General features: G+C 50.5%; 1 protein-coding gene across 5 annotated transcripts in view; it reads left to right on the top strand.

Moving 5' to 3' along the window:
* The window catches only part of Kcnip3 (Kv channel interacting protein 3, calsenilin), a 65597-nt gene extending 40374 nt beyond the window's left edge, over window positions 1-25223 (top strand). For 3 of the 5 annotated variants that reach the window (NM_019789.4, XM_011239710.3, NM_001111331.1), the window contains 7 exons: window positions 15743-15867; window positions 16303-16372; window positions 16603-16673; window positions 21181-21288; window positions 21634-21738; window positions 22329-22391; window positions 23333-25223. In NM_019789.4, coding sequence (NP_062763.2) covers window positions 15743-15867; window positions 16303-16372; window positions 16603-16673; window positions 21181-21288; window positions 21634-21738; window positions 22329-22391; window positions 23333-23380 — 590 coding nt within the window. In that variant the 3' untranslated portion in view covers window positions 23381-25223. The remainder of the gene's footprint in view (window positions 1-15742; window positions 15868-16302; window positions 16373-16602; window positions 16674-21180; window positions 21289-21633; window positions 21739-22328; window positions 22392-23332) is intronic. The other 2 variants (NR_110989.1, NM_001291005.1) reach the window with 1 other exon arrangement.
* The last annotated feature ends 1156 nt before the right edge of the window (window positions 25224-26379 follow it).

The following is a 26379-nucleotide window of genomic DNA, read 5'->3' as shown; positions in this document are numbered from 1 at the left end:
CCCATGGTGTAAGGGCTAGGAAAGACCCAGGATTTAATGTACCAGTAAAAAAATGGTTTGAGACCTTTGCCAGTGGTGAAACTGTCCCTTTCGCCCTCCATCTGGTGTCCAGTTCCCTGTCTCCACGCAGAGCTCCTGTCCCTAAGATCAGTAACCAAATCCGCAGCCACATTTCTGTCCTAATAAAATATTAACAGAGAAAACAGACTACTCTAAATCAGTCCTGACCATCTCTTTGAGACCCCTAACAAATATCCTCCGACATGAATGCCAACTGCAGGACTCTACCACATCTGGGGAGGTTAGGAGGAGGGACCGTCTCTGGACAAATAGTTGGGCTAAGAACACCAGATATATAACTTCTCCAGCTGTGCCAAAGGTTCAGGCGTAGTCCTGCTCCTCAGAACTGAGAGAAGGGGGCTGGCTTCAGGTCACCTAGGTGCCTTGACTGCTTTATGAGAGGATGAGTATCCTGCTGGTTCAGCACTCTCACGACCTTGCCAGGCCCCAGTTCTTCAGCATGGAACCCAGAGGCTGGGGGAGGGAGGTTGCTCCTGTCTCTGAGCTGCCTGGCATCCTCTTGGACACCCGAATGGGTCCCAACCCCATGCAAAGGGCTGATGAGGGCCGAAAAGGGCAGTCCAGGATGCAAGGCATAGCCCTACTCTGTTCCTGAGGGGCAGAGTTGGGCCTTTCCTAGAAACCTATCACCACATGGGCCCCACAGAAGCCATGGGCTCCCTCATTCCTCTTTTCTAAATCTGCAAATGAGGACCAGAGAGAAAAAGTTGCTTAAATCACCACCACCTTGGGCACTTAGGCTCTAGTGAGCAGGAGAGTTGCTCAAACTTGCCTGGCTGGCAATAAACTCTGGCACTGAGTTTGTTGGGGACCAATGTGAGGGTGCTTGGGGTTGTAGCATGGGTGGAGAGGGGTTTGCATGCCTCCAGAAGACTTCCTGTATCTGTCATCTTCTGCCATCTCCTTTGGAAGCCTGGAGAGTATGTAGTGTGATGGCCAGGAAGCCATGACCATTCCATTGCAAATCCCTGCTTCCCAGGCCTTCTTGGACCTTCATCCCTGCCCATGCCCAGAAACACCAGTCAGCCTCGTTTCCCTAACACTGCAAAGGTCACTTCTGCTGAGGTGTGGGGCAGTCTGAAGTTTGACTTTGTGAGTTCTCAGGAGAGCTGTCTTTACAAGGTGGACAGTATTCCTAAGACAGTGTATGGTGTGTTTGACCTGCTAGCCAGCCCCCTTCAAGCTCAGAACACCCCACTTTTCTATCCCACACGTGCCTTTGGGAGTACTGGAGTCTTGATGCAGGTGAGGGAACACACAGCCTGAGTCAGTGAGGGCTGGGAGGGATTGTGTCATCCTTACAAACTCTAAAGCCCCTTAACTGTGCCAAGACTCTACTGCACCATCTGTAAATGGGCCTAATGACTTAACTCCTGCTCCCTGCCATCCCCCCAAGTCCATTGTCAGGTTTCCATGGTCAGTACCCTGTTTGATCAGTATTATGCTATCACCACCAGCAAAGGGGTGGTTACTAGTAAGGACAGAAGTGATTCAGGGTTTAACACATTTCTTCAGTGGAGACAGCTTTCCCCTCCCCGCTGCTTGGGTCAGAACGGGGGAGTTGTAAGTTCTAGATGTTCTGTGTTGATGGGGAGTGGTGCCAGCTGAGAGCCTGAAGCACCTAGTGGCCAGCCGCAGCTAAGGGAGCATCCGATGTGCTGTGAAGAGCCCGAGGCCAGCCATCTGACTGGGTAGGAGCTGTTCTGCATGCTGCTGGGGTGAAAGGTGCCAGGTCCGTGGCCGGGACATATGTGCGCATGTGCAATGGGCCATAGCTCTTCACTTCTCTGAGCCTCCGTGGTTTTCATCTGTAAGAAACCAGAATTACAAGTCCTTCGGGACTGGTAGGAACTGAAGAGCCTGGAGCTTTTCAGAAGGTCATGAAGGGGACTCTATTTAGGCCCTGGGACCAGGACCCAGCACAGACTGGACTGAGGGGCTAGAATTTGTGTAAGTGGTGTCTGGCATGTGGGTTCTGGGCCTGGCGAGTCCATAAAAGCCCTGAATTTAAAGCAGCATCTCCGGGTTGGTAGCTTTCCCTGGCTGGCTGACATTCAGTTCTACAGGGAGTCCCAAGTCTCTCTCTGAGATTCCTCCCTGAGCCTTGCTTGAGGCACTGGTAGAGGGTGTCCCAGTTGCTGCATCCCTGGTGTCTTTGAGGAACTGGTGAGGCACTTCTTGGCCTCCCCCACACAGAAGCCTCAACTCCCATACACCTGGGCTTCCTCACAGATCCACACTCACATAAGGCAGCTTCCTGAGTTCCTTTGTCATTTTTTTAACTCGGCTCTGCTCGGCACCAACAGTGTGGGGGCGTGGCCGTGTGCTACCCACTAGAGTCCCTGGAACCAGACAGCTGCTTAGTGAGGACTTGTTGACTCCATGAGGGAATCTCCCCAACACAGAGAGAAACTGGGGCCTTCTTTCTGCCTCCAGCCCCTGCTGCCCACCGAGCCTGAGGCTGGATTCTAGGAGAGACACTGATCCAACTGGGTCGTGAAGGGGCTTCTAAGTGGCAAGGGTGGGGTCTGCTGCTGAGTGTACAGACGCTGGGAGATGGTGTGTGTTCAGTGTCAGTGGGGGTGCGTGTGACTGAATGGTGAGCAAGGAACATGATGTGTGTGTGTGAGGGGGGGGATGGCCAGGTTATTGGGGCACTGGTTGGTATTTTGGAGAAAAAGTGTTAAATAGGGTCTCACTAGGTGGCCCAAACTGGCCCCAAATTTGTGATCTTCCTGCCTCTTCCTGCCTCCCCACTCCATTCTGGGATTGTAGACGTGTTGTCCACTATGCCTGGATGGGACAGGGTCGTTCAGTGTAATATCTGAGGGGGCTCTTAAAAGCAGGCTTAGTATGTCCACCACAGGCATTCAATGCCTGAGGTCTCTAGGCACATTCCCCTCTAGGAACACTGCCTTTTATTCTTAGAGAGGTCTGGAATCTCTGTGTGGAGCACCAACGTTGGACTCTCAGAGGCAGGCAAGGTTAACCTCACAGGTACAAGACCTTCAAGGATAAGCAGTCATGGTTTCTCAGTGTGTCCCATGTCAGTGGCAGGAACATCCCCCAGGGTTGTTAGACATGAACATCCAGTTAGGCCTAGTCAGTCAGACTTACAAACCCAGCTTCAGGTGAGGCAAAGTTTGGTTGGAACATCAGTGACTCCCTAGGTTATTGTTGGTTGAAAGCCAGGCCGGGCAACTTGGTGAGACCCTGTCTCAAAATAAAAAGTTAAAAACAGACTGAGGATATAGCTCAGTAGGAGAGCATTTTGACTAGTGTATGTGGGGCCACGGGGTCAGTACCAGGTCCTACTGGAGGCATTTGCAGCCATCCTGGAGGGATGCAGCAAGTGGGTAGGCTCTGAATCCAAGGAAGAACAGCTAGAGCTTGCTATGAAAGATGGTCAAGGGGTAGAAAGGAGGTCCACCACTGGAGCATGGTGGGGGAGGTTTGCCATTGGGGCATAGTGGGGGAGGGCTGTCACTGGAACATGGTGGGGGAGGGCTGCCACTGGGGCATGGAGGGAGAGGGCTGCCACTGGGGCATGGTGGGGGAGGGCTGCCACTGGGGCATGGAGGGAGAGGGCTGCCACTGGGGCATGGTGGGGGAGGGCTGCCACTGGGGCATGGTGGGGGAGGGCTGCCACTGGGGCATGGAGGGGAAGAGCTGCCACTGGGGCATAGAGGAGGAGGGCTGCCACTGGGGCATGGTGAGATATGGTTGCCACTGGAGCATGGTGGGGGAGGGCTGCCACTGGGACATGGGGGAGGAGGGCTGCCATTGGGGCATGGAGGGGAAGAGCTGCCACTGGGGCATAGAGGAGGAGGGCTGCCACTGGGGCATGGTGAGATATGGTTGCCACTGGGGCATGGTGGGGGAGGGCTGCCACTGGGGCATGGTGGGGGGGCTGCCACTGGGATATGGTGGGGAGAGGGCTGCCACTGGGGCATGGAGGAGGAGGGCTGCCACTGGGGCATGGTGAGATATGGTTGCCACTGGAGCATGGTGGGGGAGGGCTGCCATTGGGGCATGGTGGGGGAGGGCTGCCACTGGGGAGATACAGGGAGGAGGCTGCTGGTTTGTAGGAATGACCTGTGGTTCCAACCAGACCTGGTAGCTTTGGGAAAAAAAGCATTTTTACTGCAAATGTGATACCTCAAACCCTCATAAAGTTATTTAACCCTCTACAGTTCTGTAAGTCAGTGCGAAGATCTCCCTGCTACATAGGGGCTCTCCTCCTGGAGGCACTTGGGAATAACACTCCCTTGGCTTTTCCTGTCTCTTGAGGTGGCTCTTTGGCTCATGGCCTCTTCTTCCATCTCAACATCATCGGTCAGAGCCTTCTGTCTCAGCTTCTTCTGCTTCACTCTGAGACATCCACATGATCCAGGTTGCATCCCTGTTTTAAGGTCAACTGAACTGCAAACTTAATGAACTGCATCTGCAGCTGGAATCAGGCATCAGTCTTGGACCTATTTGGGGAGCCATTATTCTGCCTAGCACAGGGGTCTAGTGAAAAAGACTGACTCACGTGGAATCATGAAGGAGGTAGAGGTTGTACCCACCTACAGTGTGGCCTGAAGGGAGCTTTGCTATTGGCACACGGTGAGGCATGAGATTAAGGCATCACCAAGGATGTGAGGTAATAAGGAACCAGGCTCAGGGACTGGGCTGGTGCTATCATTAACAGATGACAGGAAAATCGTGATCAGGGCAAGGGAGCAGGCAGGTAGGCTGGATGCTGCTGGCATGGTGGTTATGAGCCCCACGTTCATCTGAGGTTCTCTGTCATCTGGGGAATGACACCCAACACCTCATGGAGCCCCTCCCAACATCCCTGTGTCCTCCAGCCCTGCCTCCCTTGCCTTTCAGTCCTGGCCGTCCTGTTGCCAGTTGGCCTTGTCTGGCCTGGCCTGAGAACTCTGACTCAGTGGATGTCATGACTACTGCTCAGACCTGTCCAGGACACTAGGCTTCCCAGTGTGGAGCTGAGGCAGCCTAGGCACCTCACAGGAGATCCCTGACTGAAGAGGGGTGTGGTGTGTCCATTCTGTGATTTGGAGATCTCCAGCAGTCTGTTGCCTGGAGCTAGACCTCCTCCATCAAGGACCCTGTGACTTGGGTCATCAAGGACCCTGGGTCAGTGGTGAGGTCCTGGAAGTGTCTGGGGAGCCTCCCAGAGGGCTTGAGGTCTTGCTAGGATATGAAGTGTATTCTAGCCAACAGTTAAGTCTTGGAGATAAAATGAAAATGCTGTGATCAAGACAACAGAAGGGCAAAGCTACAGATGCCTTGAGGAGGCCCCTCCCATGAAGAGGGGAAGGGGCAATTTCCCCAGAATCTGGAGCCTGACATGTCCCAGAGAAACAGAAGCTCTGGGTGGACACTGCTGTGGCCTAGTTAGTGTACACACACCTGCTCCACAGAAAGTCTTTCTGGCCAGGTATGAACTCAAGAGAAGGGAGGTATTATACTCAGGTGGCCCTCCCCATACACACACACACACACACACACAGAGAGAGAGAGAGAGAGAGAGAGAGAGAGAAAGAGAGAGAGAGAGAGAGAGAGAGAGAGAGAGAGAGAGAGAGAGAGAGAGAGAAAGAGAAAGAGAAAGAGAAAGAGAGAGAGAGAGAGCATGCCTCTCCAAGGCTCCAGGCCCTTCTTACCTAGTTTAGCCAAGAGCTTGCTTTGTGACTATGACCTCAGGGCTCACTTTGCTGGTGTTTGAAATAAGAATCACAGCAGATTCTTCCCCCCGTGTGGTTCTGGGGTAACATATAATATATAAATAATAAAGCTTGAGAAAGTAGAGATGGCAACTCAGAGCCAGGATCCCTGCAGCTTGAGTGCAAGGTTGAGAGATCCATACTCTCAGCCCTTTGTCTGCCTCCATGGCCCAGGGCCCTTCTATCACAGGATACCAAGGTCTGTACTTAAAAGGGTACTACCGTCAAAGTCTCTACGTGCCTGTCCACGCCCCACTGTGGGCTTATTACTAAGGGCCTCAGCAGGCTCAGAACTACCTGGCAAACAGCTGGTGTCCCATGGATTAGTCTAGTATCCATTAGACTAGACTATCTAGTCTCGTCTATATCACAGTCCCACAGACTGGGAAAGTTATAAAGACAGGAAGTTGACTTTACCTTCTGTTCCAACGCTTTCCAGGTTGAGGACTGTCTGGTGATAGGTTCTTACTGGAAGCATTCTCTAGGAATGAGTTTCATGAGTTACATGAGTTTCATTTATGGTCTCTTACAAATCCACAAAGATGGGCTGGAGAGATGGCTCAGTGGTTTAAGAGCATTGACTGCTCTTCCAGAGGTCCTAAGTTCAATTCCCAGCAACTATATGGTGGCTCATAACTATATGTAATGGGATCTGACATCCTCTTCTGGTGTATCTAAAGACAGCTACAGTGTGTGTGTATGTATATATATGATATATACACACACATATATATATAAAACCAAAGCCAAATATAGACTTAGATATCATAAGCCCCCAATAAACTCTTCCATATGATGTCTTGGTCATGGTGTCTTACCACAGCAATAGAAAAGTAACTAAGACAGAAGAGTTGTCACTAGGAAGTGGAGGAATGCTTTGGGACTTTGGAAAGCTGTTGGACGATGTGCGCAGGCCTTACTAGGCTATCTTAGTAGAAACTCAAGATTGTGGTCTGTGGAGGCCCAGCTCAAGAGGTTTTAGAACAATATTAGCAGTTGGAATAGAGACTATTCTCAGGATATTTTGGTAAAGAATGTGGCTGCTTTCCGTCCTTGTCCTAAGAGTCTGCCTGAGGCTAAGTTAAAAAGGATTGATTTCCTCCAACAGAGATTTCAGTACAGCCTAATGTTGACTTTGCCATGTTGTTATTAGTGATTACTGTTATAAAGTTCTACAGTGAAAAAGAGCAAGCAAGGCAAAACCAAATATAAAACATACAGTTTTAAATGAAAAAGAACTTAGGAAAATTTAACATCCGAGCCAAGGCTTGTCCTGAAAGAGATAAGATTTAAAAAGGTTTGTTCCAAAATGGAATGGGTGGGGGGGGGGCAGTGCCTTCAGGGAACGACCCCGCCCAGCTAAGCTTCCAACTTGTGCAAAGAAAAAAAAAAAATCTGAGGAATTTTCTGCTCCTAAAACAAATAAACAAAGGAAAGCTGCTGCAAATTTAGGGGACCAGGCTGTACCCCAAGTGGACAGCCATACTTGGCAATGTTGTCTTGTAGTTCTAGCTACAGAGACAAGAAGGATATGTGAGAAAGGGGGTTGTGGGCTCTTCCTCCGCTGTTAAGGAGAGCTGCAGAAGCCAAGCATGTGACAGAAGAGTCCCTGCATGGTGACCCTGAGAAGCCATTGCGTGAAGCCCAGGCTGTAATTAGGACCGCTTTCTTGTCTATTAACAAGAGTCCTTATTGGGTTTATCTCAGAGCCTCCAGTTTTCCTGTTTCCCACAGTGTGGGATGATGTAAGTCACTGGTGTGGGGACCATATTAAGGACTTGAATGGTTCTGTGACATCCCAAAATAAGTGAAATTAAACTTTGTATCCAAAGGCATCGTGTGAAGAGCTCATGGGCTCTCCCTTGGGGGTCACTGAGATCTTGTTAACTACCAGATTATTTTTTTTTCCCAAGACAGGGTTTCTCTGTATAGCCCTGGCTGTCCTGGAACTCACTTTGTAGACCAGGCTGGCCTCGAACTCAGAAATCTGCCTGCCTCGGCCTCCCAAGTGCTGGGATTAAAGGCGTGCGGCACCAGATTCTTAACCACCTAACTATACCATGTCTCATGGTGATGTAAGGAAGTCTGTTGTCTGTGCCAGCTCTGCCTGCCCCTGGTGCTGACACAGGCTGACACAGGTCTCTGTGGGATGATGAGTGTGCTCTGAACTCTGAGGGGCCCTGATTCAACAGCACTGGGGAGGAGGGCACAACAGACTATGGGAAAGATTGAAGCCAGTGGGTCTGGTAGCACCTCTGGAGCTTCCTATAAAGAAGTAACTTTGGGATCCTCTGATGACTCAAGAGGAGGTTTGAGGAAGGCTCTGCTCTTGTTTCTGTCTTCTTTCCTACTGTGGCAAGTTGCAGGAGTCTCCAGGGCTGTTGCTCTAAGGTCTCAGGAACTGTCCAAGGAGGCTTGGATGGCTTCAGCTAAGAACAAGAAAATCCCTTCCCTGGACCCTTGGGTTTGTCCACGCAGCGAATCCAAGACCCACATTTCCCAAGCCCCTACAAGTGGGTGGTACACAGAGAGAGCCACACGGGGGCAGGGCAGGACCCCGGTCAGTACTGCTTATGCACTCACTGATAAGGAATCCCAGCTTGAATTTGAGGGTGATTTGGCGGCAATGTCTGCCACCTACTGATCACCAGCATTGATTAGGCTGACCTGGCTGGCTAGGCTGGGGTCCCTTTCCTCCCTCACAATTTTATATGTGTCCCTCCTGCATGTTTTGGCCTCAAACCAAATAGAGAAGGAGCCATCTTAAGTCAAGGGCACACACATAACTATGTTGCTCTCTTGAACCCCTAAGCAAACTCTCAGAAAGAATTCAAAACAAAAACAAAAAAGCCTAGCCTGTAACGTCTCAGACACCATGGGGCTTGAGACTTCTTAAAACATTAAAAAAAAAAAAAAAAAAAAAAGCTTCAAGGTCGGGGAAACTGGGAAAGCATTTGGCTTGAAAACATGAGGGCCTGAATTCAGGCCTCTAATCCACAAAGCTCAGCATAGGAGCAAGAGTCCCACTGCTGGGGCCAGAGCAGGGAGATTCTTGAGGGTTGCTGGGGCCCTCCAGGCAGAGGTAGAGGGTTCCCCATGTCCCAGTGCTCTGCTGGAGTCGTAGATTTGGGAACACCCTGGAGTTTAAGTGACATTGGAAAGCCATATAGCTACCTGCCTGCTCTGTTGCCCTTCTGAGGAATCCTAACCAATACTCTTCCTCCTCTACTCTGGCCCATTTTGTTGCTGGGGGCTGCTTCATTCTTGACATCTCTCGTTGGGGCCAAACCTTTGGGGGCAACACTCACCAAGATCACAGCAATGCCCTGCAGTATACCCTATCTCCAAATCTGGCCACACAGAGCATTAGGACTTGGGGGTGGGGCATCCAATCCGTAGCACAAAAAAAAAAAAAAAAAAAAAAACCAGAAATAGGGCGTATGCTAAAAAGTCACAGCCAAGGAGTAAAACCAGGATGGGGGTAGATTAGCAGTGTGGTCATCATCTCTTAGAAGGTGACTGACATGTGAGCAGAGGCACAGCAGAGACAGGATGCCTGTAGGTTTGGGGGGGACATGGGGCAGTAGAGCTGAGTGGAGAAAGGGAAGGGAGAGATGTCAGAGGTGAAGCCTGAGCCAGGGGTGGAACACTGTCTGATCACTTTGGGTTTTGTAGTAGACATGGCAGGTTAAGGGGCAACCATGTTTGCTTCCCCTAGCATCCTGGGAAGAGGAAACTGCGGGAGGAGTTTTCTTTGGATTACATGGGTCCAGGCCTCATCCCCACTAGTGCTGGTCTCAGGGTCCGTTTCCATCTTCTGATGTTAACTCGTCACTTCCCTTTACTCCTGGGTGATCATTGGTTATCTGGCCGTGTGCACTACAAGGAAGAGATTTAGCTTTGCTCTCTGCATATGGATGTTGAGTTCCTAACACTCCCTACTAAACAAACTGTGGAATCCACCTTAACACGTCTGTCTCCAGGAGCTCCCTGGGTGGCTGGTGAGTGGGTTTGTCCTGGTTCCAGCTGTGCAGTGTTCTCTTTGGTAGCTGTGCAGTAGACTGATAGGATGCATTCCTAGTGGGAAAATGCCTTACTCAGACTAAGTTTATCAAGGGTCTAGAAAAATCTAACCGGATTTCAGTGTGTGTGTATCTGTGTGTGTGTACCTGTGTATTTGTGTGTGTATCTGTGTGTGTGTACCTGTGTGTATCAGTGTGTATCTGTGTAGGTATACCTGGGGACCAGAGATCAACCTCAGGTGTTAGTCCTCAGGGACCAGCCACCTGGTTTTTTTAAGATGGGGCCTCTTACCAGCTAAGTAGGCTAGACTAGCTGGACAGAGAGCCCCAGGGATCACACTGTCTCCCCTCTAAGTGCTGAGATTACAAGCATGAGCTGCCTGACTTGGCTTTTTGTGTGGCTGCTGGGGATGCTGCAATCCCCGCACCAGCTGACCCATCTCCCCTGAGCCCAGCCCGGACGTTGACTGAGACTGCATTGACTGTGCGTATGTATGACCTCAAGGAGAAGTGGTATATTTGTAACGATATCCAACTTTATAATATTTTGTTATTGTCACGTGGCCCGGTGTAGCACGGAAGTTTATCTGTCTGTGTAGAGGTCCTTTGAGTTTTCCTGGCTACTTCAATGCCTTTTAGTTTTCCTCCTCGTGCGAGTGTCACTTGTTATTTTTAGTGCGTTTTCTAGGTGGCTATTACTGGTGCAGAGAGCTGCCATTGATTTTCCGTGAATTAGTCTCCCCCTCCCCTCCTCTCCCCCACCCCACCTCATTCTCCTTAGTTCTTCTTTTGACACAGGCTGACACACTTCAGGTTGGCCTCGACTTGCTGTGTAGCCAGGGGTGACCTTGAGCTTCCATCCTCCCGACTCTGCCTCCCAAGTGCTAGATCACACATGGGCAACACCACATCTGGTTATCAGCAAGACCTTCATACGATTTTCCCTCTCGCAGTCTTCCAGATCCTATTTTAAATCACCATATTTTTAAAAAAAAAAGCAACAAAATAAAAGCACAGCTGGGCACAGCTGGCTAACATGATCTTGGGTCAAGATTTTGTGTCTCGCTTCTACACTGAAACGCCGTCTGTCTTCCCTCGTAATGTTGCTGTCATGAGACTTTGAGACCATAATTCCCGTGTGGATCGGTGGTGTGATGATCCTGACGATCTTTTGAGAACTTGGTTTTCAGAAGCATTACTGTTCTCTGTTGTCTCCCTAGACACAGTCTTGTTGGGTAGCCTAGGTTAGCCTCAGACTGACTCTGCCTCCCTAGTTAGCCTTCACAACACTTCCACCTCCGCCTCCACAATATCGTGCACACAGCACCACACCTGGCTGTTGTCATTAAATTATTTTCAATTCCCCCTTCCCTCCTTCTAACAACCACCTATGACTTTAGCTCCAGGCCCTTTCTGTCTTCTGTAGGCACTTGCACACACATGGTACACGCGCACAGACACAGGGCAGATAGTTCTTTCCTGGCAGACCCGTTTGATCTTCATGGAAGGACTTATTGTTCGGCTTTGTCCAAGTACATCTGTGTTTACTTCCCCTTAGGTCTAGAACAAATTGTCTTAAACTGGGGCCAGATGGGGTCATGTTACTGAACAGTGAGGCTGTGAAAAAACCATCTCTTTATAACTTTGTGAGATGGCTTTGTGTTGCCATGGATGGATGGATCCTTGTTTATTATTTTTAAGATTTATTTATTTGTTTTATGTAAGTACACTGTCACTGTCCTCAGACACACCAGAAGAGGGCATCAGATTTCATTACAGATGGTTGTGAGCCACCATGTAGTTGCTGGGAATTGAACTTGGAACCCCGGAACCCCTGGAAGAGCAGTCAGTGCCCTTAACCACTAAGCCATTTCTCCAGCCACTCCCCCCTTGTTTGTCTTTAATAGAGAAGGTTGATTGTTCCTTTATAATGAACAGGCCACACTTCCATGCTTCTGTTGACCAGGCGGCTTTCAGTGCTGTCACTGGATATGCCAGTAAGAACCAGGCTTCTTTGACTATCCTTGCGCACGTCTTCCTGTGGACCTGGTGTATCCTGTTTATCCCACGTGATTGTTGTCACAAGTTTGATAACTGTTTCCTAAGAAACCACCAAGCAGTGGTCCATTATGTACACTGGTTTGTACTTGGCGTCTCAGAACGTGAGCTCCCAGGAGAGTCACACCCTCAGCGACATTCAGTGGTGCCCATTGCATGGGCATGGCAGATGATTGGGAGGCTTGCAGTTTACATCGGCTCCTTTGCATCTTTTGACTGATGGTCTGATGCTGAGGGCAGCTGTACTGAACACTTACAGATCTCCTGGGCAAGATGGAGTTATCAGGTATATTATTGTTGGTTTACCGAAGTTCATTACATGTGCTGGACATGAATCCTCATATGCACTAGAAATATGTCTTCCTAGTCTAGGACTTCCTACTGGACAGTTTTTATTAGCCTTTCACTGTTTACTTGTTATTTTTTCTATTATTTGTTATTATTTGTTGTTTCTTGGGCTCTAATCTTTGTTTTTCTCTTCTCATTGTGTCTTTGTTGTTTTTATTTTTGTTTTGTTTATTTTTTGTTTTTTTGTATTTTGGGGGGTTTGTGTGTGTGTGTGAGAGAGAGAGAGAGAGAGAGAGAGAGAGAGAGAGAGAGAGTGAGTGAGTTTTTTGAGACAGGGTCTGGAACTGTAGCCTAGTCTAGTTTTGTACTGGGGGATATCCCCCTGCCTCAGGCTCCTGAATGTTGGATTTACAGGGTATGAGTCACTATACCTGGCTCAACTCAAGTACCACTATATATTTATTTATTGCCTTTCTTCTATTTACCTTGAATTTATAATTTATGTCACTATTTTCTGTGGGTGTGTGTGTGTCTGTGGGTGTTCTTGTGGGTACACATGCCATGGTGCCTGTATAGAAGTCAGTTTGAAGGAGTCAGTTCTCATCCTCCACCCTGTTTTGGGGCAGAGTTTCTCTTGTTTTTTCTGATGCTCTGTGGACTTCAGGATAGCTAGCTTCGTGGCTTCCAGGCAATTCTTCTGTCCCCTCCCCAACCTCATCATACGAGTAGTAGAACTACAGAAGAGTGTTATGCCACATCTGACTTTACATGTGGGTTCCCGAGAGCTGAGCTTAAGTCACTAGGCTTGCATTGCAAAGCCTCCTTACTCGTGGAGCTGCCTCACGGGGTGCATGCGTGACTAAACTCAGGTCCCCGTGCTCTCATGGCAAGTACTTTACCAACTAAGATTTTCCTTAGATGCTAAAAAGCTTAGATGTAGAAGCTTTAATCATTGGTTTTCATCTCCTCCTCCTCCTTCCTCCTCCTTCCTCCTCCTTCCTCCTTCCTCCTCCTTCTTCCTCCTCCTCTCCGTCCTCCTCCTTGTCCTTCTCCTCTTCTTCTTGAGATACAGTTTTAGTCTGTAACCCTGGATGGCCTGGAACTCATAGCAATCCTCCTGCCTCAGTCCCCAGAATGCTAGAATTACAGACATGGGCTACTGTGCCTGGGTACCTGTCTTCTTTTCTGATAGAAGAATCTAAAGCATATGGCATTCTCTCTGTGTCTTCACAATTGCTTAGTTCAGACTTTACCTTGCAATTTTTCTTCTCCAACCTGTGGGCTTAGTACAAGTGTATTGTTTCATTTCCAAACACTTAAGATTTTTTTCTAAGCATTTATTTGAATTTTAACTTATTACCACTGCGGCCAAATCCGTTTTTATGTACCAGCATCTGGTATATCCTGGCAACCACAGGATAGGCTTTTGAAAAGAATGTGTATTCTACAATCTCTATATAGTGTTCTATAAATATTAATTAGATCAAATTGTTTGATAGTGGCTTCTGAATTTTTTATATCTACTTGTGCCATTTGCTGAAAAAGAATGTTCATATCTTCAACTATGGTTGGGCCGTTCCTTCCTGTAGTTCTGATTTTATACTTATTTATTTTGATTTAGGTATTTAGCAGCTGTGTGTAAGTGGTACAGTGTATTTTTGTATTGTTGTGTCTTCTGGATGAAATAGTCCTTTCATCATGAAATTTCTGACCATCTCATTCTTCCTTTACCCTTTTATTCCATCCCAGCCTGTGCCTTTGTATTCAGGCTGTTGTTCCTGACAGCATTTAATTGTTGTTGTTTGATTGGTTTGGTTTTTTTTTTTTTTTTTTTATCACCCAGTCTGAAAAGTCTGCCTCTTATCCAAGGCAACACTGTTCCTTCTGGCATCCATGCTGCTCTGTGCAGATCACACTGAAGGCTCCCCACCTGATAACCAAGTGAGACAAACAAACAAGAGCTTCACTGTTGCCCTGAGCATCCTGGTACAAGTGGCCCCATCTGGGGACAAACCCTATGGGACCCCAACCAGAATGGCCTTGCTAGCTCTCATGTGGCTGACCAAGGCTTTACTTGATAGGTAGCCATGTTTAACAGTGTCCAGGGCTTGGCTGGAGATTAGTGGTAGAGCGCTCGTCCATCCTGCATAAAGTGCTGCATTCAAATTCTGTACCACAAACATTCTTTAAAGCCCACTGCGTCCATATGAAGCTGGGAATTGTCAAAGAGAAGGAGAAAGACATGGAGAAAAGAACTAGAAGGAGCCATGGGCTTAAAGACCAGTGCCCACCACCCTCATGGGAGAATTCAGCTTCACTAGGGACAGGGGCACATCATGGAGCAGGAGGGGAAGCATACAGGTCTGGGACATGGCATCATTCTAAATGAAGCAGGAACACAGTACCAGACACATAAGAGAAGGAAGAGATAATGTCTTCATTGAGGAACCAGGGTATGTAATTAGCCGGGGAAACATCAGGTGCTTCTGATACCAGGCAGAGCCATGTGTGAAGGCTGCCCCAAGGCCTGGCAGGCATGGCTGTGCAGTCCGTAACCTACTTGGTTGGTAGAAACATAGTTGTGATAAAAGGGTCTCCTGGGTCAGTGGAAAGCGTAGCATTTTGAGAACATGTCACCCACAAGGGGTAGGCACTTGCAGGTCTCTTGTCCACACCTTTGGCTTTGCATTGTGAACATGAAGCATTCCTAACAAAGCGTGCATGCGTTTGTGTGTGTGTGTGTGTGTGTGTGTGTGTGTGTGTGTGTGTGTATGTGTGTGCGTCTGTTGTGGGGGGGGTGGGGGGTGGAGTCTGATAATCAGGAAAGCTCACCAAGAGTCTCGTTTCACCCCAAGGCAGCTCTGGCTCACATTCTGGTATGCTGCTTTTTGTTTGTTTGTTTGTTTGTTTGTTTGTTTTTGTTTTTGTTTTGTTTTTTGTTTTGTTTTTGTTTTTCGAGACAGGGTTTCTCTGTATAGCCCTGGCTGTCCTGGAACTCACTTTGTAGGCCAGACTGGCCTCGAACTCAGAAATCCTCCTGCCTCTGCCTCCTAAGTGCTGGGATTAAAGGCGTGTGTCACCAACACCCGGCTTTGTTTTGTTTTAACAGAAGTGGGAATAATAGAAATGAGAATAGACCTTGCCCCTACCCAGCTAAACAGCAAGTTTATCAATCAGACTGGGATAGACCAATGCGGTTGCCTTCCCCACTCCTCAGGAGGTCAAGGAGGGCTGCATGGGAGAGATTGTCTAAAAGTAGTATCTTGCCGTGAGGTCTTTCTCTTGTGTCTCCCCTGTTCAGTGTCTCCCTCCTGCTCCCCTTCCCCATGTGTCTGAGGAGTGGATATGCTCAGGGTGACAGGAAGAGAGACCTAAAATAGCCACAAGACAACTCCTAAGGATTCCATTCCATCACAGCCTCTTCATCTGGGCCGTGCACAGCCGGCTTGGCTGTACTGGGTAGTCAGTCACACAAGCAGAGTCCCTGTGCCCTTTCTCTCTGCCCGTGTCCTGGTTCTTGCCCACACCACATGTCTCTCTCCCTGCTGGGTGTGTCCTCCTCAGACAGCAGTGACAGTGAACTGGAGTTATCCACGGTGCGCCATCAGCCAGAGGGCTTGGACCAGCTACAAGCTCAGACCAAGTTCACCAAGAAGGAGCTGCAGTCCCTTTACCGAGGCTTCAAGAATGTGAGTCCCCATGTCCCCATTGGAGTCCATGGAAAGACTGATCACCTTCCTGTCTCCTACCCAGGAGATCTAGAAATTTCTCCAGAGTACAGTAAATACCATAGAGGGTCTTTGCAGGGCTCATATTTGTGGGAGAGCTATTGGGGGTGGGGGGTAGGGCATCAGTATGGATATTGTGAAGGACACTCTGCTCTTCTGTCGGAGCCATGGATGCTGTATCAGTTGGGACAGCATTGGCATGTAGCAGGCAGCCTCCACAACCCTGTCTACACTGCCTTCTGCCTGCCCCACAAAAAGTTTCCCTAGCCTGGGGCTCACAACTGTACCTCAGGTAGTGAGTATTCCTCAAGAGAGTGGAGAGGGGTCAGCCCTGTGGGGTGAGGCATGGAGCCAGGAGTGGCCAAGGCCACTGAGAGGTATGACTTCCCCCTGCAGGAGTGTCCCACAGGCCTGGTGGATGAAGACACCTTCAAACTCATTTATTCCCAGTTCTTCCCTCAGGGAGGTAAGTCCAAGGCCAGGCTCCCCCACCAGCCCCAAGCCCTGACTACACCCCTCTTCTGTGGAGAGTGCCCTATGACCGTTCCTACCTTCCTTTTTGGAGGGTCTGATGTTGCCTCTGACCTACCAGAGAGGAACTCCCACTAAGCACAAAGCTCCAGGTGGGACTGTGAGATTTTGGAACAGTCTTCCAGGCAGCCCTCCCAACTCCAGCCTTGCCTTTTCTCCCCCCAGATGCCACCACCTATGCACACTTCCTCTTCAATGCCTTCGATGCTGATGGGAACGGGGCCATCCACTTTGAGGTAGGTCCCTGCTGACCCATATGTCCTGCCCCTGTGGTCTCCAGACTGGTCTCCTCACCCCAGGATCAACTTCTTAGGGCTGTTGAGAGAGTCAGGCTCAGTCCTGGGGTAAAGCCTTCCACGTGTCACTCAGGACACAAGTGCACTGTTGACACTTGGCTAGCAAGGGTAGGGGACCAACGGCCCAGTCTCAGCTATCTCTTCCATTCTGGGAGTTTGTATCCAACCTAGCCAGCCGGGGAAGCTGCCAACATGAATATACATTTTTAAGGAGGCCAAGGATTAAAAAAAGTGTTTATTATGAATTTGGGGAGGGGTACATGCCATAGCAAGTGCGTGGAGGTCCGAGGACAGCTTGCAGAAGCCAATTCTTTTCTACCACGTGGGTCCAGGGTTGAACTCAGGCTGTTGGGCATGGTGACAAGTGCCTTTAATGTGTCATCAGCCTTTATCTTTGATTTTTGAGACCAGGTCTCTCTATATAATCCAGACTGGCCTCAAACTCATAATCCTCCTGTCTTAGCCTCCCAAGTGCTAGGATTACAGCCATGTGCTATCATGCTTGGCTCGCAAATGGATCAAGGTTTAATAGCAGAGTTTCAAACCTTTGATCTATGACCCTATTACTAAGCAGTTGCCATCCCAGCAAGACACCATGAGTGAAGGCCAGTGTTGCTCAGGGTGAGGAAGGAGAAGCCAGCCACTTCACATCACTCCAGACTGCCTGGGCTCCCCACAAGCAGTGGTTATCATGGGTTCCTCCCAGGCCTGGCCACATGCAGTCATTTGAGAAGGGCTCCATCTGTGGAGCCCGGGCCCCTAAAAATAGCTGCAGGAGAAAAGCTGAAACCTCTTCAGAGAGAGACCTCACTGAGAGCTAGCCTGATCGATAAGTGCCCCAGCTTGGCTTCCAAGGCCAAGGGCGGCCAGCGGGAAAGCGGTCTAGCAAGCACACAGCTCAGAAATGCCATGGACCGCCAGGCTGGGGTAATAATAACTCGTCAATAATGCCGCTGGGTTATTTTTACACAGCTCCAGCCACACTGATACACTGGATGGGCCCGGGAGCCCGGGCTTGGCTCTATGACCACAGCCCCCGCCCCAACCAGAAGAGCCATCTCCTCTGTATACACACGGTGTTGGGTGTTGTTGCTGCTTATTTTCATTAATGCCTCAAACACCAAAGTTATTGTAGACAGAAAAGACAATAAGAACAGGGAGCTAGTGGGGAGCTGTGTGGCCTCCCAGGCTTCCCCTGTGACCTGTTCCTGGGGTTCCCCCCCCCCCCGAGACCACACAGAGTTCTGGAGCAAGCATGGACAGGAATCCAGTGAGGAATCCAGCCATGACTACATGGGAGAGCTTTACTTAGCCATCAGTGAGCCCTTCAGTCAGTTTCCAAGGATTCCTTGATGTGTCCATGGACCAGGAAGGGCATAGTGCCTACCGCCTCCTATGACTGTCACTTGCCTGTGGACCCTTCCCATATGACACAGAGGGGATCTTGGGGTAGGTGATATGTCTGGGAAGCAGGGTATGTTTGTGGCTGAAGCGGAGCCTCTGGCACCTTCTAGGTCACCCAGTACTGCTATCTTCCAGTCTTCCACACGCTCCTCTGTGTGCGAAACACATCCCAGTCTCCTGAGGAACTTTCTGGCTGTGACGTTCTCCTCTAAGAAGTTTGCTGCAGGAAGGGAAGGGCACAACTCAGCATCATGCCTTAGAACCTTACAGGAAAAAAAAATCACAACATCCCATCCCTTGACAAAATGAGGATGGCAACATTAAAACTGTCGAACCCCTGCCGGGCGGTGGTGGTACACACTTTTAATCCCTGCACTTTGGAGGCAGAGGCAGGCAGATTTCTGAGTTTGAGGCCAACCTGGTCTACAAAGTGAGTTCTAGGACAGCCAGGGCTATACAGAGAAACCCTGTCTTGAAAAAAACCAAAACCAACCAAACCAAAACAAAACAAAACAAAAAACTGTCGAACCCCGGTAGAGCCAAGTGGATGTGGTCCCAGGTCCCTCCCGCAGGCAGTGCTGGACGTGGATGAGCCTCCCGGTCCATGACACAAAGTCCCTTTCTAATTCAGCTAGTGCAACTTATGAGAGAGGCACATTGCTTCCCAAACACTTCAGTAACTGTGGATGCCTCCCGGGTTCCCAGCTTGGAAGTAGCACTGGACAAGCTGCTCATTGGGAGAGTGAAGCCATAGAATGTCTAGAGGTGTGGCCACTTCCTTGTACTGTATGCCGAACCCTAAGCCTATGGTGGCTTCTGTGACACTGACCGAGTTGGCCTCCCTACCGTTGGTGTTAACACTGCTATCACAGGTTGGCCTGCAGCCCATCAGTCACCCTTGGCAGCTTCATTGCGTTCATCCTTTGGGATTTTGCCTTTGAAGCCTGGGTGCCCGAAGTTAAGACTAGTGATGGTCACACGTGAAATTGTGCTGCTTCCCTTGACAAATGAGGTCCTCCAGAGGCCTCGCAGGGACAGTCAGTCCTCTGTTAGCTGCAGGCTGTGTGGCTAAATCCTCCTGTGACACTAGGAGGGTGCTACCGCCCTCTTGTGGTCTACTTGAGAAAGAGCCAGCCCAAGGTAGACACCGCACCCCTCAGCCTCTCACGGGGAAAGCCTGTGGAATGGGCAGGGTGGAGGTCATGCTTTCGGGGTGACTTTGAATCTTCTCTGCTTGGGTAAACCACACCCACACTTTGGTGATCATTCCTCAAGCTTAAGAGGGTAAGAAATGTCACCTTGCTTTTCCTTTGAAATGTTTTCATGATTTCCAAGACCAGAGGCAGACTTTGGGAAGATCCGGTGACCCCTACACCAAAGTTTTAGGCGCCAAGTCTCCTTTTACCGTTTCCATGACTCTCCTGGTCCATCCTGTTTAGATGTGATGTCACGAGCCTCCATGGGGAACACACCTTTCCCATCCCCCTCTAGCCAACTGACTGCAGGATTGTAATATGACGCAGAGAGAGAGTTCCAGCTCCCTCAGGCCCTCTTGGACCTCCTGTCAAGTCCCCTAGACTGGGGGATCCCTTTATCTCCTTCTTCCTGACTCTCTTATCAAGTGTGCATAGTCCAGCAGCACCTTGGAAATCGTATGTGAGAAGGGACTTTTGAGCCTCTGGGTATCTCTGGGTAACGCCATCTTTACCCTCACCCCCACCCCCCACCCCCGTCTGTATGTTACATGGACTAGACCTTCCAGGGAAGCTGTTTCTCAGGCCTCATCCCTCTAGGGCAGCTTGTCAACAGATGATTCTAATCAGGAGTGTGGGGACCTTATTGACAAGGATGGATGATGGATGGATGGATGATTGATATTGATTGGTTTTCCCAGTTGACTTTGTGTTTATCTCTGGAAACACTCTCTTGGCAGCCAGTTTTGCTCAGCCTCACCAGGACCTGTGCCCATGGGCTCGGCTGGAGCTGATCTCGCAGTCCCGGGGAGGGGGTGGGGCCTGGGAACTCTTTCTATTTCTCTGACTCACTTTGCTGCGTTTTCTCTAGTTCCGCCTGGAGTTTCTGTCCTGGCAGCACTGTCCCTTGGGAGGTATCTCTCTCGACCTCTCCCCTTCCCACCCCGTCTCTCTTCAGTTCCTTGCTCCTCCAAACCGTTTTTTTTTTCTTGCGGTTGTTGTTTTTGATCCCTAACAACCAGTTCTCTCTGGTTTTGGGTTATTTCTCTCTCTTCTCTTTAAACAGCATCCTATTTTTATTGTAAGGCATGCTAGGGTCTAACCTCTGGGGTGTCTGTGTTTCTGTTATGTTTTTCCCCTTCTAGACTGTTCTGTTCCTTCCAGATTGCTTTTCTGTTTCTCGTGGTCCCTCCTTCTTGTGGTACGGCTCCTTGGGAGTAGGGACTGAGTCCTCGAGGATCTACTCTGTCCCTCTGCAGCCTCCAACTGCAGTCCACAGGGCATCCCCTTCCTCTCAGAATAGCCAAGAGCATCCTCGAGCCGGGGTGGGGGTGGGGGTAGGGTTGAGGGTGGGGGTGGGGGTAGGGCTTACCTCTCACACCTTCCAGGAGGTGGGGGAAGCACCTTTCCTTCAGGTGCTTTAATTAACAGCTGGGATTCATGTACAGCCAAAGGACCTTGGACGTGTAGATGCTTAGTAGACTGAAATAGAACACCCCTGTATATTGAAAGACCATCCCAGACAGCAGAAATGTACAAAATGAGCACAGGACGTCAAACTAACAGTTTAGTCTCTTTGCTTGACTCAGAATAGACTACCATGCACACATGCACACGAGCATGTGTGAGCGCGCACACACACACACGTGCATACACACGCACACACACACATTGCAATGTACACAACCCCACATGCTGACCACTTAAGCGGACACATCTACCACACCACGAAGGAGGACTTCATTTGAAGGAGTGTGGATGAATCTCAGTGGGAGTCCCATGTCACATGGTGGGTTGGGAAGGGAACCCCAGCTGTGGCTGCCCCTCCTCACTCTCCCTCTCCTCTGCAGGACTTTGTGGTTGGGCTCTCCATCCTGCTTCGAGGGACGGTCCATGAGAAGCTCAAGTGGGCCTTCAATCTCTATGACATTAACAAGGATGGTTGCATCACCAAGGAGGTACTGGGCTGGCAGGCCTGCCTGCCCCTCCTCTCTCTCCTGAAGCCACTAACCTGGTGATTCTCAGCCCTGCCTTGCAGCCTTGCCACACAGCCTCACAAGTGGTTGGTTTGACCCAAACATTTTTATCTGAAACAGTCATAACTTCTTGTTTCGGAGGCAGGTTCATAAATCCATTTCCAGTTTCTCTTGGGAGTCATTGGATAGGCCCCAGCTCACTCTCTCTAGGCCCCTCAGACTCACTCACCACTGCCCTGGCAGAAAGCTTTGGCCCCTAGAGGTAACACTCAAAGGCCCAGGCATCCCTGCGGTGGAAGCAGACTCATGCAGCTCTCTGTTCCCTAGGAGATGCTGGCCATCATGAAGTCCATCTACGACATGATGGGCCGCCACACCTACCCCATCCTGCGGGAGGATGCACCCCTGGAGCATGTGGAGAGGTTCTTTCAGGTGTGTGAGCCCTGACCTTGCTGAGGGGAGGGGACAGCCCTAGTGAGTCTTCAACCAGTGCCAGTGAGGAGATGCAACTAGGCTTCCCTCCTGCCCTAGCTGATGGTCAGAGCCCCTCGAGGAGACCCAGGCCCTGTCCCAGTGAACTTTTTTGGGAATAAAGCATCCTGAGTGCCTAGATGCAGAGGCAGCTGGCACTTGCCCAGGGAAGGGACCAGTGTTTTTGTGCCTTCTGGGACATATTTGGAACAAGCTCCCTCCTTCCACCCTACCTGGTATTGAAGCTGTCTCCATTCTGGAGGGGCTGAAGGAACCAATGGTTTAGATTTTACCCTGTCATTCCATCCCTCATACGCTCTGGCTTCTGTCAAAGAGAATGCTGGGAAGCTAAGCTGAGGTAAGCCAGCAGGGAGCTCACTAAGCAAGGCCAGCTGAGGAGATGCCAAGGGCAAGGTTGGCAGGGAAGGGTGGGAAATAGAGGGACCAGCTGAACTGGAGGAACGCCCCACCTCCACCCCACAGCATCTTCAGGCTGGAGCAGGGGAAGGTCCTAAGGGGAAGGCTCACCTTGGCTATGGTTTGGGTTGCAGAAAATGGACAGGAACCAGGATGGAGTGGTGACCATTGATGAATTTCTGGAGACTTGTCAGAAGGTAGGCGGCATTAGAGGACTGGACTTGGGGCCCTCTGTAGTGTCTCTCTGTCTTTCTCTCGCTGTCTCTGTCTGTCTGTCTGTGTTTCTCTCTCTCTTCTTCCCCCTCCCCCCCTCGCACACAGGGCTCTATTCCTTAGGGCGTATGGAGGATGCCCTAAGCCGTCCTCAGGTCCCAGGTCCCACCTACTGGGAAGCTTTCGTCTTTCCTGAGTCCATCTCCCCGATGTCCCCTGAATGAGCCATCTCCCTCATTCTCCCAGTCCCCACCCCCAGAACTCTGCTCAGCTCTGCTCATGGTATCTCTGGAGAGAAGACATGGGGTCAGCAGGAGGGTGATTAGCCCAGTATCCCACCCCCCACCCCACCCCCCACACACAGAATCGCACAACAGGAAAGGTCCCCAGAGCTTCCCTGGCACTACTGCAGGTCTCCTCTCAGAGTCCGTGGGGACAAGAAATGTATTCCTCTGTCTCCCACCTCTGAACCACTCCTGGTCTCTGACCTGACTCGTAGCCGGTGTGTGTGTGTGTGTGTGTGTGTGTGTGTGTGTGTGTATGTGTGTATGTCTGTGTGTGTGTGTGTGTCTGTGTGTGTGTGTGTCTGTGTGTGTGTGTGTGTCTGTGTGTGTCTGTGTGTGTGTGTCTGTGTGTGTGTGTGTGTGTGTGTGTGTATGTGTGTATGTCTGTGTGTGTGTGTGTGTCTGTGTGTCTGTGTGTCTGTGTGTGTGTGTCTGTGTGTGTGCATCAGTGGTGGCCGGACCCTGCTCCATCCCTAGGAATGATAGGTTGCACCTTGCCACTTGGGCTCTGGGGCTACCTTCTACTTCATACCTCTGCTCCTCAGTGTCCCATCTACCCAGTGAGAGTCTCTGACAGGAATCCGCAGTTAGTCAGCATTGGGGAACCAGCTCCTGACCGACCTTTCCTTTTCTCCATACAGGATGAGAACATCATGAACTCCATGCAGCTGTTTGAGAACGTCATCTAGGACATGTGGGAGGGGACCCCGGTGGTCATTGCTTCTCAACCCAGAGAAGCCTCAATCCTGACAGGAGAAGCCTCTATGAGAAACATTTTTCTAATATATTTGCAAAAAGTGAGCAGTTTACTTCCAAGACACAGCCACCATCACACACAGACACAGACACAGACATACAGACACACACACACACACACACACACACACACACACACACACACACATGGTTCCTCTGGCTTGGCCAAGGAAGTGGCAGCCAGAAGGCACCCCCGCCTATTCCTAGGTCAATAAAAAAGGCTGCCTCTGGGATGGCCAGCCCTGGCTAGATGTTACCCACAAGGAACTCAGAGATCGAGAGGACCAGGTCTACAAAGCTAAGGTCCCTGTGTCTTTTCTACCACTCGGGAGATCAAACTACTCCCTGCCTATGGACCCATGCTCTTAGGAAGCTCCCAGAAACTCCAAGGGGACAAAGAGGGGAGAGGTCTATAGGAAGAAATGGTTTTGGAAGCTGGGCTTGCAGCCTTATGCTAATGATCACCTGGGGTCCTGGAACCTGAGTGCCAGGCTACCTACTATGCCGTGAGCTTAGATAGTGAGGGGCCATTGGACTAAGACCTCCTGTAAGAGTGGGGCAGGATTGAGGTTTTTGGAGAAACTGAGGAAACAATTTGTCCATACCACTGGGTGAAGACTGCTGGCCAGTGGGAATGTGGCTGGTGGAGATTTCCCAACTTCCAGCACCAGGATGGCCTCTCCAAGGTCCTCTTTGATTCCCTGGGGAGATCACCTGGCTCATAGACTGACAACCAGGGAACTGGGCTGAAATGGGAGGTCTGGTAGGGGGCATCCCCCTCCTTTTCCCTGGCCACTTGCCACCCAGTTCCTTAACACAGTGGATCGGCCACACCTCTGTGGCTGCCCTTGAACAGACTCATCCCGACCAAGACAAAAAAGCACAAACTCCTAGCAGCTCAGGCCAAGCCCACAAGGGAAGGCCTGGGTCCCTGCAGCCCTGATTCAGTGGCCGAGGAAGACGCTCAGACATCCATCCTGTACCTCGGAGCCTTGGGGGTCTCACAGCCCTTTCCCAGCCCAGCTCGCCAACATTCTAAAGCACAAACCTGCGGATTCTGCTTGCTTGGGCTGCGCCCTGGGGATTGAAGGCCACTGTTAACCCTAAGCTGGAGCTAGCCCTGAGGGCTGGGGACCTGTGACCAGGCAACAGGTCAGCAGACCCTCAGGAGGAGAGAGAGCTGTTCCTGCCTCCCCAGGCCTCGCCCAGAAGGAACAGTGTCCCAAGAAGCATGTTTCCTGGAGGAACATCCCCACAAAAGTACATTCCATCATCTGAAGCCCGGTCTCTGCTCAGGCCTGCCTCTGAAAGTCCACGTGTGTTCCCCAGAAGGCCAGCCCCAAGATAAGGGAGGTCCTTAGAGGAAGGACAGGGTGACAACACCCCTATACACAGGTGGACCCCCCCCCCCTCTGAGGGCTGTACTGACCCCATCTCCATCCTGACCGGGGCCTTCCTTTACCCGATCTACAGACCACCAGTTCTCCCTGGCTCAGGGACCCCCTGTCCCCCAGTCTGACTCTTCCCATCGAGGTCCCTGTCTTGTGAAAAGCCAAGGCCACGGGAAAAGGCCACCACTCTAACCTGCTGCATCCCTTAGCCTCTGGCTGCACGCCCAACCTGGAGGGGTCTGTCCCCTTTGCAGGGACACAGACTGGCCGCATGTCCGCATGGCAGAAGCGTCTCCCTTGGGTGCAGCCTGGAAGGGTGGTTCCTGTCTCAGCGCCCACCAATATTCAGTCCTATATATTTTAATAAAAGAAACTTGACAAAGGAGATGGACTCTCTCCAGCTTCATCTGAACAGTCAGTCGGCCATTCCCTCCCTGCTGCTGTTAGCCATGACTCCCGACCCACCGGTGGCTTGGAGGTGAACGTTGACAGGTGGCTTTGAGGAAACAAATGTCCAGAAATTTCCAGGATCCTAGTGTGACATCACTGAGGGGAAAAAATGTCACACATCATGGGCCTTAGGGACCTCCAGTAGATATTCTAGTGCTGGAGCCATAAACACATAAGGCTGTGGGACACAGTGGCTTTCTGAGATGTCATTTATATTTCATTGCCAGATCAGTTTTCTTCCCAATTCCAGAAATTCACTTCTGGGTGTCCTTTGGGCAAGGGAAGGCAGGCCGTATGGAAAAGGAAGCAGAGAAGAGATGCCAGCATAGCTGTGTTGGTAGCATGCTTACCCGGCATTCATAAAGCCCTGAGTTTGGGGACCAGTTTGTGTGGGGGTAGGGACTTAAAGCACCATGTGCCTCTCATCCCAGCACTTGGGAGGTAGAGGCAGAAGGATCAAGGTCATCCTTGGCTACATGGCCAGTTTGAGTCCAGCCTGGGCTACATGAGACTTTGTGTATGGATCTGCATGTGTAGCACAGGAGAGAGAGGGCTCACTTCTGCCCAGGGAGTGGTTGGAGGATGGTGGGCAGGAGGTTGTTTGTGGCTGAACAGATAGATGCTTGGAGCAGGGAGGTGATGGGGTGTTGTGGTACCTTGTCAGTGGCCCCACTGGACAGCAGATTGATGAGTGGATAATAGAACAAGGCAAGTACTGTGAGGCAATCCCAGGGGGTTGTGAGCCAGCCTTAAGCACACAGGGCAGTCAGTAGCACCGCATGCTACTCCATGACAGTCGTTGGGTACAAAGCCTATTGTGCCAGTTGGCTGTGTGACCCAGACAAGCCACATGATCTCACTGCTTCACTTTTCTCTGTGGTAAAACAAGACAGAGAGAGACAGAGAGACATGGGGAGAGAGGGGGAGGGAGACAGACACAGGAAGAGAGGGGAGACAGAGAGACAGGGAGAGAGAGAGAGGGAGACAGAAAGAGAGACACAGGGAGAGAGAGGGAGACAGACAGAGACACAGGGAGAGAGGGGAGACAGAGGGAGAGAGACAGAGACACAGGGAGAGAGGGAGACAGAGAG

This window comes from Mus musculus, chromosome 2 (assembly GCF_000001635.26).
Source record: "Mus musculus strain C57BL/6J chromosome 2, GRCm38.p6 C57BL/6J".
NCBI classification, from domain to species: domain Eukaryota; kingdom Metazoa; phylum Chordata; class Mammalia; order Rodentia; family Muridae; genus Mus; species Mus musculus.
The sequence above is the reverse complement of the archived record's forward strand: the minus strand, read 5'-3'. Positions and strand labels throughout refer to the sequence as shown.